Source organism: Brassica rapa, chromosome A04, assembly GCF_000309985.2.
Source record: "Brassica rapa cultivar Chiifu-401-42 chromosome A04, CAAS_Brap_v3.01, whole genome shotgun sequence".
In the NCBI taxonomy this organism is placed as follows: domain Eukaryota; kingdom Viridiplantae; phylum Streptophyta; class Magnoliopsida; order Brassicales; family Brassicaceae; genus Brassica; species Brassica rapa.
The window spans coordinates 4,206,267-4,224,704 of NC_024798.2; the positions used below are offsets into that span (position 1 = coordinate 4,206,267).

At 34.5% G+C, this 18,438-nt stretch overlaps 2 protein-coding genes across 3 annotated transcripts; both read left to right on the forward strand.

The window, feature by feature from the left end:
• Positions 1-1,462: 1,462 nt before the first annotated feature.
• On the forward strand, positions 1,463-17,904 carry LOC103863433 (phenylalanine ammonia-lyase 2). 2 transcript variants are annotated; one of them, XM_033289909.1, is made up of 4 exons: positions 1,463-2,079; positions 2,396-4,055; positions 14,806-14,919; positions 17,794-17,904. In XM_033289909.1, the coding sequence occupies exons 1-3, from the start codon at positions 1,655-1,657 to the stop codon at positions 14,893-14,895; spliced, it is 2,175 nt and encodes a 724-aa protein (XP_033145800.1). In that variant the 5' UTR covers positions 1,463-1,654; the 3' UTR covers positions 14,896-14,919; positions 17,794-17,904. The 2 variants fall into 2 exon arrangements, with proteins under 2 accessions (XP_033145800.1, XP_033145799.1); XM_033289908.1 differs by lacking the exons at positions 14,806-14,919; positions 17,794-17,904 and having other exon boundaries at positions 1,468-2,079; positions 2,396-4,320.
• Positions 9,213-14,519, forward strand: LOC117133510 (F-box/FBD/LRR-repeat protein At3g52680-like). The gene is made up of 4 exons (XM_033289910.1): positions 9,213-11,841; positions 11,931-12,796; positions 12,871-13,008; positions 13,109-14,519. Exons 2-4 carry the CDS (start codon positions 11,957-11,959, stop codon positions 13,418-13,420), a joined length of 1,290 nt encoding a protein of 429 aa, XP_033145801.1. The 5' UTR covers positions 9,213-11,841; positions 11,931-11,956; the 3' UTR covers positions 13,421-14,519.
• Positions 17,905-18,438: the final 534 nt, after the last annotated feature.

Here is an 18,438-nt window from a genome sequence, read left to right on the forward strand (position 1 = left end):
ATAATAACGGTATATTGTGTATATATATATATATTATTCATTCACGTTTATTCAATACAATTATTTATTTTCTTATTTCTTTATTTATTCTATAAAATTTATTTAGTTTGTATCTCTATGATGCACTGAATTATCAAAAAACAATATAACTAACGGGATTAAAAAGTACTTATATAGTTTGTTAAAACAAAAGCACTTATAGAGTTATATGTACTCATAGCACTTCACAAATCATCATAACGAATATGATATTTTAATGCTGACAGAAAAAGAATATGATATTTTAATTAAAGTCAAACGCCGTCTTGTACAAATCTTGTGATATCATTAACTTAATCCAAACGACTTAAATATTTGTTATGAGGTCAAAATGTTTAGTATCTAACCCACATAAAAAGTATAGTAAAAATAAAATATATAGTAGAAAATAATTCATGCAGGTTTGGGTCGATTTTGACTATTTAGTGGGGTATTATAATATTTTTTTGAGAAATTTTTAAGTAGCGTTGATTTTGATTTGGTTCTTTTAAGTCATCATCATGTCAAATGCAAAATATATTTTCTTTGCAAAAAAATGTAAGATGTATTTGACGTTTCGTAAAATGGTTATCTAATGAACAGTATCGCAATACGATTATGATTTGTTGACTATCTCTATATTTTTTAAAATTACACTCGTAGTATGGGGCATAGCCAACACCGAAATTTATAGGTCCTAAAACAATTATGGATTGACATTTGATAATTTATACGTAAATTCTTCTTTATTAATTTTAGAAGTTAAATGGTTTAAACATTATTTAAATTTCTGAAACTGAAATGAATGTTTTTCTCTGTGCTAAAGACTGGTCATGAATACATGCTGAGACATAACAAATTGTATCAAATGAGACGAAAAATGTAAAAAAACTACTAAAAATCTCTTAGAGTATAATTATCCTCGTCTCTTACGAGGGTTTTTAAGAGGTAGAACCCACATAAAACTTAAGAGTTAGCTCCTAAATCTCTTTTCTAAGAGGTTGGTTCTTACACTGTTCTCAGACCCCATTAATACGTGACGGTCCAGAATTGGTTAGTTTTTAATTTTTTTTTTAATCAGACAGAAAAAATTAAAAAAATTAAGTTCTTAAGGTTAAAGATGATCTTATTATCCTTGAAGTGTTTGTTATACGGTATGGACGTTGAAATTGACTCTACTACGTTCTTACACACCTACTCCCAAACCATAATCACTCGTAAACTCTCACCAACCGCAAAACGCTATTTCCCTTCACCCACCAGCCGCGACCACCTTTTCCAAATAGACTTTTTGCGGCTCAAATCAAAATCACGTTCTCTATTCTTAACCGTTAGATAATCATAAGCCATCCAACGGTCATCATGAAACTCTCCACCCACCCCTCAATTCTCATTTTCAGTTTATGCTTTTATTATTATTACATAATTAAAAAAAAAAACTTGTTCTCTTGTACTTACCTAACATCAAACACCACCACATCGTGTCCTTATATAAACCACTCTCCTCATTCTCTTCTTCCTCAGGAACACAAAACCAAACTCCTTCACCAACATTTCAAAAGCTCTCCTCTCTTTCATCCTTCACCAACAACTCAAAAGATCTGTTCCTATTTATCAAACACTAACTCAAAAACCAATGGATCAGATCAACGGATCAGTTCACCAAAACGGCAAAACCGAAGCCATGTTGTTGTGCGGCGGACTAGAGAAGACTAAAGTGACGGTGGCGGCGGATCCGTTGAATTGGGGTGCTGCGGCCGAGCAGATGAAAGGGAGTCATTTGGATGAGGTGAAGAGGATGGTTGAGGATTACCGTAAACCGGTGGTGAATCTCGGCGGAGAAACACTGACGATCGGACAAGTCGCGGCGATCTCGAACGTAGGCGGTGGCGTTAAGGTTGAGCTAGCGGAGGCTTCGAGAGCCGGCGTGAAAGCTAGCAGCGATTGGGTCATGGAGAGTATGGGTAAAGGTACTGACAGTTACGGTGTAACCACCGGGTTTGGAGCTACCTCTCACCGGAGAACAAAAAACGGCACCGCTTTGCAAACCGAACTCATCAGGTAATTAATTAAAATTTAAGATTGTGAGTAAAATTGACTAGAGCATGCAAGGAATGTGATCAAACATTATTTTATTTTCTAATTTTTTTTTAAAAAATAAAATTTTGGGGTTGGAATTAGAGATATTATAATTTAGTGGATTAAGTGGAAAATTGGCAGTGATTGTTTGGTGCGGTCTAATTGTCACTGAATATACTCACGAGGATTTTTGTTGCATGGGAAACACGCCGGGTCAGTATATCGGGTCGGGTCGAGGTCCGACTTTAGTTTATTTTATTATATAGTTTTTAATGAAATATTGTTCGTTACGTTTCAGGTTTTTGAACGCCGGAATATTCGGGAACACGAAGGAGACATGTCACACGCTACCGGAATCCGCCACGAGAGCCGCCATGCTCGTCCGAGTCAACACACTCCTCCAAGGATACTCCGGGATCCGATTCGAAATCCTCGAAGCGATCACCAGCCTCCTCAACCACAACATCTCTCCGTCTCTCCCCCTCCGTGGAACCATAACCGCCTCCGGCGATCTCGTCCCCCTCTCCTACATCGCCGGTCTCCTCACCGGCCGTCCAAACTCCAAAGCCACCGGTCCCAACGGCGAATCCCTAACCGCCGAGGAAGCCTTCAAGAAAGCGGGAATCACTTCCGGATTCTTCGATCTACAGCCTAAGGAAGGCTTAGCGCTCGTCAACGGCACGGCGGTTGGATCCGGCATGGCGTCGATGGTTCTCTTCGAAGCGAATGTTCAATCGGTCCTCGCCGAGGTTTTATCCGCGATCTTCGCGGAGGTGATGAGCGGGAAGCCGGAGTTCACCGATCATTTGACTCACCGACTCAAACACCACCCCGGACAAATCGAGGCGGCGGCGATCATGGAGCACATCCTCGACGGAAGCTCGTACATGAAGCTAGCGGCAAAGCTCCACGAGATGGATCCGTTACAAAAACCGAAACAAGACCGTTACGCGCTCCGCACGTCTCCTCAGTGGCTAGGCCCTCAGATCGAAGTGATCCGTCACGCCACGAAGTCAATCGAGCGTGAGATCAACTCCGTTAATGATAATCCGTTAATCGACGTTTCGAGGAACAAAGCGATTCACGGTGGTAACTTCCAGGGGACTCCGATAGGAGTCTCTATGGACAACACACGTTTAGCGGTTGCAGCTATTGGGAAGCTCATGTTCGCTCAATTCTCGGAGCTTGTTAACGACTTCTACAACAACGGTCTTCCTTCGAATCTAACGGCTTCCAACAACCCAAGCTTGGATTACGGATTCAAAGGAGCGGAGATCGCTATGGCTTCTTACTGCTCTGAGCTTCAGTACCTTGCGAATCCGGTTACTAGCCATGTTCAATCAGCTGAGCAACATAACCAAGATGTTAACTCTTTAGGACTCATCTCGTCTCGTAAGACGTCAGAAGCTGTTGACATTCTCAAGCTCATGTCTACCACGTTCCTCGTAGCGATTTGTCAAGCTGTTGATTTGAGACATCTTGAGGAGAATCTGAGACAGACCGTGAAGAACACGGTTTCTCAAGTGGCGAAGAAAGTGTTGACTACTGGAGTCAACGGGGAGTTGCATCCATCGCGGTTCTGCGAGAAAGACTTGCTTAAGGTCGTTGATCGTGAACAAGTGTTTACATATGTGGACGATCCTTGTAGCGCTACTTACCCATTGATGCAGAAGCTAAGACAAGTTATCGTTGATCACGCGTTATCCAATGGTGAGACTGAGAAGAACGCAGTGACTTCGATCTTTCAAAAGATTGGAGCTTTTGAGGAGGAGCTTAAGATGGTGCTTCCTAAGGAAGTGGATGCGACTAGAGAGGCTTACGGTAATGGAACGGCGGCGATTCCGAACAGGATTAAGGAGTGTCGGTCTTATCCATTATATAAGTTTGTGAGGGAAGAGCTCGGGACGAAGTTGCTGACCGGAGAAAAGGTTGTCTCTCCGGGAGAGGAGTTTGATAAGGTGTTCACTGCAATGTGTGAAGGTAAGATTATTGACCCATTGATGGATTGTCTCAAGGAATGGAACGGAGCTCCCATTCCCATCTGTTAAGAGAGCCTTCCTCTGTTAATCTGTTATGCTCTGTTGTGTTTTGTCCAGCTTCAGTTTTGTTGCTTTTGCTTGTTTGAAATTTGAGTGTAATGTGAATGGTGTCACTTTGTATAATATATATATGAAAATTACGTGTAATTCTCATTTGATGCATCAAACAATAGTTTTTATATGAGACAGAACAGAAGCAACCATATCTTAAATGTTGTGCTCTCTGTCTTGAGTTGTGTGAGAAAAAACAATCTTTGTCAGAGTTTAGTTGTAGTCTGTAGATGTTGCATGTTCAGCGACTCTTGCTTATACTTATCATATTATGGATCATACTTATGAACAAACTTTTACTTAATTAGTGTACAACTTTATCTAAATGAACATTAATTTTCTCTGGAAACATAGATTCAGAGAGATATGAATCAAAATCAAAAGAATATATCTCCATTCTTACAAGTGCATGCCAGTGCAGTTCCTTCGATGCTGAGGAGCGCCCTGCAACAAACAACATCGAGGAAAGTGTTCTCATCGCATTGAATCCATAATCTTAATAGGCCAGAACTGAAATCATATATAAGCATCTTGAGCTTGATCAAGCAATGCCTTGAAGATTGGATGTTTAAGCATATACATCTTTATCACAATCTCTTGTAATCATCAGCTACATACACTACCAAATGTCCTCTTAGAACATCTTTAGGTATGGCTTCATTTTTTTTTCTTGAATCCCCAGGAAACCTTACCGCAGCAACTCTCGCATGAAGATGATGTATTATTGGTGAAACTAATTAGGTTTAGTTGATATTAATTCTTTAGGACTTGTCTATATAATATTTAAGAAAACGTAGCAGTTCAACTCTTGTTTAAAACATTTTTGATATATTGTCAATACTATATTCTATGTTGTGATTTTTTAGATTCACATGTAATAGAAAAATTCTGGATGAACAACTTCTGAACGGCTATCTTGGACAAAGAAAATGTTTTCTCTTACATGGTTAATTAAAACTCTACCAATATATGCACCGGGGCTGGTGGCGGCATATATTGGTAAAGTTTCTAATGTAATCAGTGAATTTCTCGTTTCAGTCAGACGTCTTGTCTTGAATGTATCAACTTCGATGGTAACTTTTTTATGTTCCATTTTTTTTTTTTTGGTTATCTCATTATTTGTATAAGTTATTAATTTCGTCTCATGGATAGACTATATATCCTCCTACTGGATGTATCTTCTATCAATCTACAGATATATACGAATGAACCAGGCTGGTATGATCTACTTACGTGGATGCTCGAACATTCACCGAAACTACAAGTCCTGAAGCTCGTTGGTGTAAGAAATTTTATTGTTTTATTATTCAGCTAGCTATTTTTGATGGTCTAATACTGATGATATATACATTGACTACTACTCTTTTTCACGTTGGTTACAGAAATATAGGATTAGTCCTGACTATCATGTTCTCGGCTGGGAATGGAATAAGCCAAAGTCTGTCCCTGAATGTTTGTTGTCACATCTAGAGACATTTGTGTGGAGAAGATACGATTGGAAAGGAGAAAAGGAAGAAGAAGTGGCTATATATCTTCTAAAGAATGCAAGAGGGTTGAAGAATGCGACTTTCTCTACAGGTCCCATTGAACCGGGCCAGCTTGACAAGTTGAAACAGAGACGTAGGACACGCAAAAAATTGGATGGTGTGCTCAAGGCTTCTAATACATGCCACCTTGTGTTCAAGTTTGAATGATTTTAATTATGTATTGGACTCTGCTATACTTACAATATAGAGAGTGAACAAAATATGGCGCTTCTAGTTTAATCGGTTATCGTTTTAGACTTTTAAAACAACTTTCTCAATTTTATTCCTTTTGCTTTTGATTTTGCTATGATGATGCATTCTTATATATTTTCTTTCCATTCTTTTTGAAATAAATTGAATATTTATGTTTTATGATTAATCACAAACAACAAATCACATTAACTTCTTGCAAAATAATTGAAAACATTATCTAATCTGAAATAATTTGTTTTTTCTAAACATCAATTAAAATGAAACGGAGAGTATATTATATTGAAGATTGACAACATTATCAAAATATCTCTATAATATTATTTGAAAAAGCAGTTTCATATGTGTCGTGCTCACGTAAATTATTACAATGAAAAGATACTCTTAATGGATTGAAAAATATTGTATCTAAATACCATCACTACAAAAATTTATTTCATAAATTTTAAATTTACATTCCTTTTCTTTTTTTTTTTTAAAAACATATATAATAAGACAGAATCATTTATAAAAATTTTAATACATATATATATATTTGATTTAATAAAAAGGAAAATTCACAAAAACAATCTTGATATTAAGAAAAACATTAAGATATATTAAAAATAATTTTAAGCAACATTATATATATATATATATATATATATATATTCCAAAGTAATAAAAATATTTTGTTTATATCTTTATTTTTCTTAAATGAAACGAGAATATATTTTTATATAAGTGATTTCATAAAAAAAGAAGATAAATAAAAATAGTCTTGATATTAAGAAAATAAATATCTTCCCTTTAAAACATATTTTTAAGCATTTTAAAATATATTTTCAAAGTAATAAAAATATTTTCTATATATCTATATATTTTCTTACAAGATTACATAAAAAAATCAAATAACAGAAAATTAAAATATTTTAATTGACTAAAAATGAATTATAAATAGTAATATGGAGATGTTTTATTTATTTTTTGCATACTTTTTAGTTGACTATAAATATATTATAATTTAAACAAAATAAAATAGTATCTACAAAATTTAATTAACGTATATAATATGATTTGTATAAACAATCACAAAAATAAAATTTGGTATTTCTTTTAATGTTAAAAAAGGAAACTAAAACACTTTTTACTATTAGCATATTTTTATCTAATAATTATATAAATATTTTAAAATAGCACAACTGTAGAATATAGATACCTTTAGTGAACAAAATATTATAAAATATTAAATTTCCTTTTAGCCTAATATTAGTCTGATTTATTTTGCTTTATGTTTGTAGAACCTAATATAACCTTGTAAAATTACCCTCACAAATCGGAATTCTCATGTTTTAGCTTATTTTAAATTAATTTTCACTTTACCTTTTAATAAATCTAATTTATATAATTACTTAGAATTATGATGTATTTTCATTATTGTAAATACCGATATGTGCTCATTAGATTTCAAAATTTTATCAGTAATTTTCATTTATGAAATGTTATATTGATCACAGATCATTTTTTTCTAATAATTTCTTTAAAAAACAGCATATATCAAATTGTTATAATATTACAAAATATACTTGTACATAAATGAAGAACTAAACTAATACGATAAATAAAACTAATACGATAAATAAAAATAATTTGATTTGTCTTAATTAAAATAAAAAAATAATTATACTTTAATTCAAAATTGCAAGAATATATATACATATATAACTAAATATACTTATAAAATTAGTAACTAAATTAATCCAGTTTCTTATATCCAAAATCAAAGATCTAACTAAAATATTAATATACTATTTTATAATAATATTTTATTTATTTTTCTATATATAAATTATGAGATGACTCGAAACATATTAATTAGCAAAAAAAAAAATATTAATTAATGTTACAATTTAGTTCTTGTATATATATATGCATAAGAGTTCAGATTATTATCTTAATAATCATTTATTTTAATTTGAATAGAACATTTTAGATCTTTTCTGTTTTGTTCTTAAAACAATATGTACTAGATTTTGATCCGTGCAACCGCACGGGTGTTTGTTTTCACTTTTCTATACATAAATTATTGTTTTAGAACATAAGTGGTATATATTTTTAATGATAATCATATAGTTAAATATTTATATAACTATTTCAAATACAATAATTTTATAATTTACATGTTATAATTAATTAATTGTTTAAACCTTATGTATTTGCCACTTCTTATTATATATTTATTTTATTGTATTTGCATTTAGTGATTAAGCAAATTAATATAGGGGATTCATGAGAAAATATATTTAAAAAATATTTTGTATTTAATTTATGCTAAATTCTGACCCGTATTTCAAAACTGGATTTCTTTTTACCAATATTTTTATGCTTATTCATTTTAGATAATTTACTATTGTATATATAAAAGTGTAAGATATGTTAATTTTTAGACATGTATTATATAGTTTGTTAATTTTAAGTCGTTCTATCATCATATTATATTTTAAATAAATAGTTTATATTTATGAAAATAAAATTTATAAATTTATCAATTGAATATAATTTTATCATATTTATTTTAGTATAATAATTATATTTTAACATGATCATGACTATAAAAGTAGATAAAATAGGATATAGTTTATTTATTTTCATTTCTAAACAATAACTTAAAATACATTAAGTTATTTTTTAAATATTAAACAGATTTATTAGAATTTTTAAAATATAATATATAAATATATATTATATTTAAAATGAAAATATATTATTATTAATGTAGTTACAAAGATTTTATATTATTAACTTTAAATAAATACATATTAATTTTTATACATGTATTATATAGTTTGATAATATTAACCCATCTTACCAACATATTAGATTTTATTTTTGAACATAAATATTTTATAATTACGAAAATAAAATATATAATATATAAATTTAATACAATTTATTATATGTAGCTCAATATAATAATTATAATTTAATATCATTGATTATGATTATATAATAACTAAAATATTATAGATTTTTTTATTTTTCATTTTATATAACTGAATATATTAATGTATAATAATATTTTAAACTAATTTCGAAATTAGTGAAAATATTTAAATATAATTTCAAAAATTAAGATCTTGTAAAAATCTTTTTAAACAGATTTTGTTAGAATTTAAAAATAAATATATTTATATTTAAAATAAAAAGATATCAAAATATACTATGATTAAAATATTTTAAAAATTATATTTATTATTAGTCTGAATGAAAATATAGTATGAATTTCTATGAATAGGTCCATTATGTTCATTTTTAAAAAAAAAAATCACACATGAATCAAGGTTGTGACTTCTGTTTTAATATATAAGATTGAGTTATACATAATATTGATAAAATATGTTTACATATCTAATGTAACAATCAACCTAAATGCAAATAACAAAATTAATCAAAAATATAATTTATTTTAAACTTTAATTTGGAGAAGTAGATAGATTTGGACATTCGGATCTTGGGGTCTGGTTTGGTTAGTGCATATCGGGTCCGGATCTTTCGAGTCCTAGACAGTTGTTCCTAACTAGTCCGACTAGGTATTTAATAATGTTCAGTTCGGTTTGATCCCTTTCATGTTCGGGTTGGTTCGAGTCCATAAGTAAAATACATGTAGTCTATGTTTTCCCAATTGACACTCTTCAACTTGCATCCATTTAAGCGGAATCTTGGAGAAAAGCTAACGAAAAAGAGGAAGAGGACAAGGATCATGAGGACCCTCCTACTTCAGAGGTTCAGACAGTGCCCCCTTGGATATTTCGATATGTACCTGCCAAATTGATACTTCATTGATTGATAATAGCAATGTAGTGGCTTAGGGTGGGGTTTTAAAGATCAAATTGGTTCGAATCTTTCGGATTACGGGTGTGCAACAGAAGCCTCTCAGAGATGGAAATTTTATTATGGGCAACTCCATGCATGAGAGACATGAGGATAACCTCGATCCGGTTCCAGACAAACTGATTAGATCTATTGGATATGACTGCGAACCCGATGGATTGGCCAGCATTCGCGTCAAAAATTGAATTGTTCCATAGACTACAGGAGGACTTCGAGACCGTGAACCTGACTCATATTCCTCCAAGTAGGAATGGTTGGACGGATTCAAAGCAAGAACCAGAGGTTGTATTTTCTCCCATATAGATCAAACATGGACATGCAGAAATGTTCTTCGGAAAATCGGTACGTTTGACCAGCACGTGATCTAGTTTAAACGGGAAAGAAATAAGAGAAGGCATGGAGAGCAGCAACATCCATATAGTCTGTTGATAAAGACAATTGATAAGACTGTGACGAACAGATTATCTACCATTAGGCGCCAGGGTGATCAAAAGATGGAGGAGGGCCTTAGAATTTGGTTTGGAACAAGATGATATGTAAAGAGGAGTTTATACTTTCTTTATCATTCTAACTCATAGTTACATCATATGTAAAACAGTTTTTTGGATGAATAAAATTTAACATTTATTCAAAAAAAAGAATGGCCTCTAGTCAATCAAAAATATTTAAATCAACATAAAAAGGAGAACTAAAAAAAAACAAAACTCGAACAAGTTAATGACTCACACAAACTCAACAACAACTACATTGATCAAAAGTTCAAAAGCTCAATCAAGTACTTCTTAAGATAAGGATGACCTCTTCTCGGATCATACCTACTTTTGAAGCTAAGCAGGAAATCTTCAATATATCACATTAAAGATATATACAAGTTTCCATCAATTTTTGTTTGTCATAAAATGCATCATCTTTTGATATAAGACTTTTCTCTCTAGAAAAAGTACTTCTTTGTATAAAAAGTATGGTGAAAATGAAACTCTACTTCTCTTCAGATTTAGACTCAACATTTGGAGTCCATAATAACTGGACATGATGTAGGAAGCAATAGGATCTATTGATGATGGTTTATGTATATTTCTTGGCTCCGTATCATTTCATGGTCTAAAAAGGACAATCCACACAGTCTCACAAGTTTATCTCTTTATGTTTCAAACTGGGGGTGAATTATCCACCCACTTTGAATGTGAAATTTTATAATAACACTATAACCAAAATCCTCCACTTTATCAAGAAATTCTAATTCAACATCAGAAATGCAAAGTGGGTTAACCAAAAAAATAAAAGCCCAATAAACATTAATAATAGTTATATTGACCAAAAGTACAATTTTATCCATACAAAACTAGTACAACGAGTACGACAAAAACACCTCATCAAACACATATTTCAAAATATTTATGGTTTACTCTTGAATTATAAACTTTGAATTGGAATTGACACATGTCATCTTTCTATATTATTTTGTTAATAAATCGATATACTCGAATCTAACTATATAAATAAGAATGTAAAATTAGATTATTTTCTTTAAAATCTACAACGGTTACATTGACCAAAAGTATAACATCTTATCCACACAAAACTAGTATAACGAGTACGAGTAAAACACGTCATCAAACGAAGATTGCAAACAGATATGGTTTACCCTCAGATCATGAATCTTGAGTTGGCATTGACATATATCCTCTTTGTACTTATATATATATATAACAATTTACTCGAATCTAACTAAATAAATACAAAGAAATCCTAAATAATTTTCTTCAAATCTTTTCATCCTTTTTAAGTTTTTTTTATGGTATCAGAGCCATGAATGATTTTTCCAATTTTTTCTCTGCTTAGATACCGATGGTTCGTCTTAAATATGTTATATGTCCAGAGACCACCAACTGAAAAAAAAAATCTGCAATTGACAACATGAAATCTTAATAATTGGAGTCTTTTACTTGTTTAGATTTGATTTGTGCAAGCCAATTTTTGGGTAAAAATATCTTCAAATAGCAGTGCATTAATCTGAAGGATTTTACTAGCAACAACCATTGAAAAAGGTATATTTCTTTGTTTAAAGAGTTTTGAATTTTGATACCAACTGAAACACTTAAATCAATATATTTTTCTCTCTGATTTTTTTTTGTAGTAATTTTTTTTCCAAAGAGAAGTGTCATGGCTGAAGAGATGAATATCGGTCAGCTGGATGAAAATTTGATTCTGAAAATCCTTTCTTTAGTTCCAATAAAAACTGTCGTGTCAACGAGTGTCTTGTCTAAAGAATGGCAGTCTCGTTGGAAGTCGGTGCCAAAACTGAAGTTTAATTCTGAGGACTACCAGAGTGAACACCAAACATTTTCAGAGACTGTGTACAAGTCTCTCCTTTCATATGAACCTGAGGTTCTAGATAGTTTTCATCTCAGCTTTGGATCAGATAAAGCTGATGCAGTAGATGTTGTACATTGGATTAAAACAGCGTTTGCTCTACATTTGCGTACATTGGTACTCGAATTTCTCATCTATCCATACGAGGTCGACGAGTTCATATTTACGAGTAGCTTGTGTACTTGTGATACACTAGTGACTTTGAAACTCGGAAGTCTTATTCTTGTAGATATCCCTGCACCGGGTTCGATGAAGTCTCTTAAAACGCTGCATCTTTTTTATGCGTTCTACACAAACGATGAATCTATCTGTAACCTTTTATCTGGCTGTCCTAGACTTGAAGAACTCGTTGTGGAACGATCTTGTGAACACAGTGTGAAATTTTTCACTATCAAAGTCCCTTCTTTGCAGATATTAAGGATTTATGATTACAATGATGAGGACGAGTTCGTTGGATATGTGATAGATACTCCTTCTTTGAAATACTTAGAGATTGGATACTTAGGATGTCCACAGTTTTCTCTGAATGCACCGGGGCTGGTGGTGGCATATATTGGTAGAGTTTCTAATGTAATCAGTGAATCTCTCGTTTCAGTCAGACGTCTTGTCTTGAATGTATCAACTTCGATGGTAACTTTTTTATGTTCCATTTTTTTTGGTTATCTCATTATTTGTATAAGTTATTAATTTCGTCTCATGGATAGACTATATATCCTCCTACTGGATGTATCTTCTATCAACTGGTGTATCTACAGATATATACGCATGAACCAGGCTGGTATGATCTACTTACGTGGATGCTCGAACATTCACCGAAACTACAAGTCCTGAAGCTCGTTGGTGTAAGAAATTTTATTGTTTTATTATTCAGCTAGCTATTTTTGATGGTCTAATACTGATGATATATACATTGACTACTACTCTTTTTCACGTTGGTTACAGAAATATTGGATTAATCCTGACTATCATGTTCTCGGCTGGGAATGGAATAAGCCAAAGTCTGTCCCTGAATGTTTGTTGTCACATCTAGAGACATTTGTGTGGAGCAGATACGATTGGAAAGGAGAAAAGGAAGAAGAAGTGGCTACGTATCTTCTAAAGAATGCAAGAGGGTTGAAGAATGCGACTTTCTCTACAGGTCCCATTGAACCGGGCCAGCTTGACAAGTTGAAACAGAGATGTAGGACGCGCAAAAAATTGGATGGTGTGCTCAAGGCTTCTAATACATGCCACCTTGTGTTCAAGTTTGAATGATTTTTATTATGTATTGGACTCTGCTATACTTACAATATAGAGAGTGAACAAAATATGGTGCTTCTAGACTTTTTAAAACAGCTTTCTCAATTTTATTCCTTTTGCTTTTGATTTTGCTATGATGATGCATTCTTATATACATTATAACCTATTTAAACTAATGCTCTATAAATTAATATACACTAAAAATCTGTATAAAATAATATAATTTTATAGTTCTAAATTGAGCTTTTGGTTCAATTAGTATATCGATAAATTAATATCTCTTTAAATTAATAAAAAATTATAGTTTTGGTTTTGTCCAAACATTATTAATTTATAGAGGTTTCACTTTTTTTTTTGAATTGAATGTTAAATTTAATTCAAAGAAAAAAAGACTGTTTTACATCATGTGTGACCAAAGCTAAAGATTATAAACCTCTCCTCCTTTTTTAATCTATGAACTCAAAGAATTTCAAGTCTATCTAGAGACAAACCAAAATGTCATTCCTTCAGCCAACTCCTTATCTCCTCTTCTTTGCAAAGTGGTGAATCTGTTTCTCATGTTCTTGTCCAGTCTCTTAGTCAATACCACACTTGGAGACGGGAGTTCATTGTGTTTCCTTCGGTTCCTTTCCATCCAAATAGCATGACTGTCGACTGCAGTATGTATCTTGATACAAAGATTTTAACCTCACTCCAGTTTGAACCCTCCATGAGAAGACTAGTTATCGTTTCCCACTCCATAGTGAATTGACTCTCCATCACCCCTTTCATTAAGGCTTCCCAAATATGCGCTGAGTAAGGGCACTTGAAAAACAAATGATCTGCAGTCTCCAATGGTTCTTGGCACAGAACACATGATGCATCAACATTAATGTTCCAATCTCCCGTCGATAGTCTACCCCGCATCGCCATCCAAGTCACAAAGGAGTACTTCGGGGTAGCATGTTTGAACCACACAACCGAAGACCAAGAACATAATAGGTGCTTCTCTCTGATACAACTCCACGTCTCACTTGTCAAGAACCTTTTCTTGTATTTTCCTTTTTCATTCTTCCATAACGATATGTCTTCTTCTTGTGACCAATTCTCTTTAATTGGAACTCTATGACGCCTCCTCCTATGACTCCTACTAGACTCTACCAATATATGCACCGGGGCTGGTGGCGGCATATATTGGTAGAGTGTTTTCTCCTCCTAAAACTCTTAGAATGTTTCTAGCTTTTGTTTTAGTTTTTGGTTTATGTTTTATGTTTTGGACAAAAAAAATGTTTTCTCTTACATGGTTAATTGATTCTCTTACATTGATCTCTTAGAGGCAAGCATTGCCTAAAGTTTATTAAAGTTGAACTTTATGCGCTAATTTTTATAAACAAATTGAAAAGGATAAACAAATTGATAAGGTGTTCACTGCAATGTGTGAAGGTAAGATTATTGATCCATTGATGGATTGTCTCAAGGAATGGAACGGAGCTCCCATTCCCATATGTTAAGAGAGCCTTCCTCTGTTTATGCTCTGTTCTGTTTTGTTTTTTTTTTTTTTTTTTGTAACTGGCTTACTTATATTAAAAACAGAAGAAACAAAAGATTACAAAAGCCCAATGGCTCTAGTGTTAGAGCCGAAGCCCAATTTAAAACTCATATAGTAGAACCCAAACCCATACAATTTGACCTTAGCCCACATTTGTCCTAAGCCTGTTAATGAGAGAAGAGATGGTGATGAGACGCGATGATTTCAGACGACAATGGAAGGTTCCCGACCCCGAGCCTGAAAAAGACATGAAGCCAGTTAATGATTCAATCCCTCTTTACCCAAACCACCGCTGCATCATTTGTGAAGAACGCCTCGGGTTAGTTTCTCTGAAACTCTGTATTTTGTTTCTTATCTGGTGATCAATAATAGAGAACAATGAATCAAGTGATCGGAATTGATTTGCATGCAGGCGGTTGTTTCTCTCATTCCAAATCCAATAGATGCATGCCTGCCACCCAAGGAGAGTCAGTGATCGCATAGTCGAAGCCGCCGGTGAGAGCGATAACATCTGATTGAGGGAGTTGTCCCAACTTCTTTGTGGTACGATCCCACATCTTCCCGCAACTCGATTCCACAAGTCAAAAGCGTAGCCACAATCCCAGTAAAGATGATCTCTCGATTCATCCGTTTGGTTACAAAGAAGACAAAGTGATGGTACTTGGAGACCCCAAGAGATCAAGCGGTCGCGAGTGGGGATCCTGTTCTGGACTACCAGCCAAGCATGAAAACTCTGTCGGGGTATACTTCTAGGACTCCAGATGACCTTTGCCCAGTTAACTTCTTCTACATCGCCTCTGAGGTATTGATAAACTTCACCCGTGCTGAACTTCTCACTGCTTTTCCCATTAATCTTCCATACATATTGATCTGGCTGACTATTGAAATTGATAGTAGTAATGAAAGTCAGAACCTGAAGTTGATTCTCTGTTCTTGCCGCAGGAAGTTGCCAAGTTCCATTGCGATAAAGTAAAGCCAGAGTTGCCTTTAGCGGGATCCCCAATCTTGATCTGCCTCCTTCCAAATAGTCTTGGAGCTTCCCAAATGGACTCCAATTATCAATCCAGAACCGGCCATGCTCACCATTTTGGATTTGAATGTGAATTAAAGGGTAAGCCACACTTCTTAACTTGAGGAGTTTGTTTGCTAGCCAGGAGAATTTTTGGGAGGGGTTTGTGGTCCAAAAGTTGCTTACGGACCCTTTTAATATGACTTCTTTGAACCAGGAAACCCACACAGAGTCAGGTCTAAAGAATAGGAGCCAGATCAGTCGCAGACAGCAAGCTTTATTCCATGTTAGTAGATCTTTAACGCCTAATCCACCTTCTTCCTTCGGTTTACAGACCGTAGTCCAAGCCACCCTCGCTGTGCTATGTGCGTCGAGGTTCCCTTTCCACAGAAAGGCACTACACATTGAGTTGATCTTCACAACACAAGCTTTTGGAAGCACAAACGAAGAACACCAGAAAGTGGTAATTCCCGCGATCACCATTTTTATAAGCATTAGTCTACCCGAGAATGACAAAGTTTTTGTTGACCAGGAGGAGAAGCGGGTCTTGATTTGATGGAGGAGTGGCTCACAGCTCGCTAAGGACAGTTTCCTCGAGTTCAAAGGGACTCCCAGGTATCTGAAGGGTAAGCTTCCACACGCCATCCCTGTTGACGCTTGAATGGTATTGATCTCCTCTTCTGTCATTCCTGAAGCAAAGAAACTCGTTTTTTGCAAACTGACAGCCAATCCAGAGCGATTTTCAAACTCCCTGAGCACTTGCAGCACACACTGGACAGATTCTATGTTTCCTTCAATGAAGATTAGGAGATCGTCAGCAAAAGACAGGTGAGTCAACTTAACTTTCTTGCAATTAGAGTGATATCTGAGCTTAGAGTTAGTTGCAGCTGCATTAAGCATATGGGACAGGCAGTTCATAGCTATGACAAACAGATATGGGGACAGCGGATCTCCCTGTCTAAGGCCTCTTGTTCCCTTAAAATACCCATTGACTGTACCGTTATAACCCACCATAAAACTCGTTGTGCAGATACAGGAATGCAGCCAGTGAAGCATCTGGTGCGGAATCCCCAAGCCTTGGAGACATGAGAAAAGAAAGTTCCACGACAGAGTGTCAAATGCCTTAGCTATATCTACCTTGATGGTAATCTTCTTCGAGCCTTTGTTTTTATGATATCCATTTATTAGCTCGCTGACAAGAATAGTATTTTCCAGTAGAAGTCTTCCTTTGACAAAAGCCGTTTGACTAGGCAGAATGAGTTTAGGCAGAATGGGCTTTAGTCTCTTTACCAGTAATCTGGAAATGACTTTGTAGACTGTGTTCAAACATGAGATTGGTCTGAACTCTGTGATTTCCGATGCTCCAGGGAACTTCGGGACTAGAGTGAGGATCGTGGCATTTGCTGAAGAAGGTAGGAAACCAGTGTAGAAGAAGTGAGTGATGGACGTGATCACCTCATCTCCTATTGTGCTCCATGCGGCCTTGAAGAATCCTGAGGTTAGTCCATCTGGTCCCGGTGCCTTGTTCGGGTTGAGCTTGAATATCATTGACCTTATTTCATCACCAGTTGGGATTCGCAGCATCTGCGAGGCTTGAACAGGAGAGATTGAGAAGTCTAGGAGCGATTGGAACCACTCTGGCGTAGAGGGAGCTACTGGATTCACAAAAGAAGGTCCTAGTACAGAGCAGAAGTGTGATACAGCAAGGCTGCTCATTTCCAAGGGATCAGTCAACCAAGTTCCGGCGGGTGTGAGAAAAGCTCGAATGGCATTGTAGCTCGCCCTGACTTGGCAGATTCTAAAGAAGTAAGCTGTATTTAGATCACCTTCCTTTAGCATTGTAGCTCGCATTGTTCTGTTTTGTCCAGCTTCAGTTTTGTTGCTTTTGCTTGTTTGAAATTTGAGTGTAATGTCAATGGTGTCACTTTGTATAATATATATATATATGAAAATTTCGTGTAATTCTCATTTGATGCATCAAACAATAGTTTTTATATGAGACAGGACAGAAGCAACCATGTCTTAAATGTTGTGCTCTCTGTTTTGGGTTGTGTGAGAAAAAACAATCTTTGTCAGAGTTTAGTTGTAGTCTGTAGATGTTGCATGCCCAGTTCGTTACGTAAACGCAGCGGTAGAGACTAGCGACCAGAAAAAAACACGGAGAACAAAGAAATTAATAAAAAAATATCACGGTGGTGAGAGTGGAATAGGAACAGAAGTTGCCGCTGGCGACTCAAATAATTACAGAGTCTGACGCTGTTTTATCTGGCGTTCCACAATTGCTCTTGGTTTCTCCTCTTCTTAACGTCAAAGTGATCGCTGCGGCTTTCACGAACAAAAAAAATTCACCATTCCTTCTGTATTTTTGATCGCTGTCGCTGCCGCAGCGTTCACACGCCGAACAGAGATATTGATTCTTTAGGACTTGTCTATATAATATTTAAGAAAATGTAGCAGTTCAACTCTTGTTTAAAACAATTTTGATATATTTTCAAT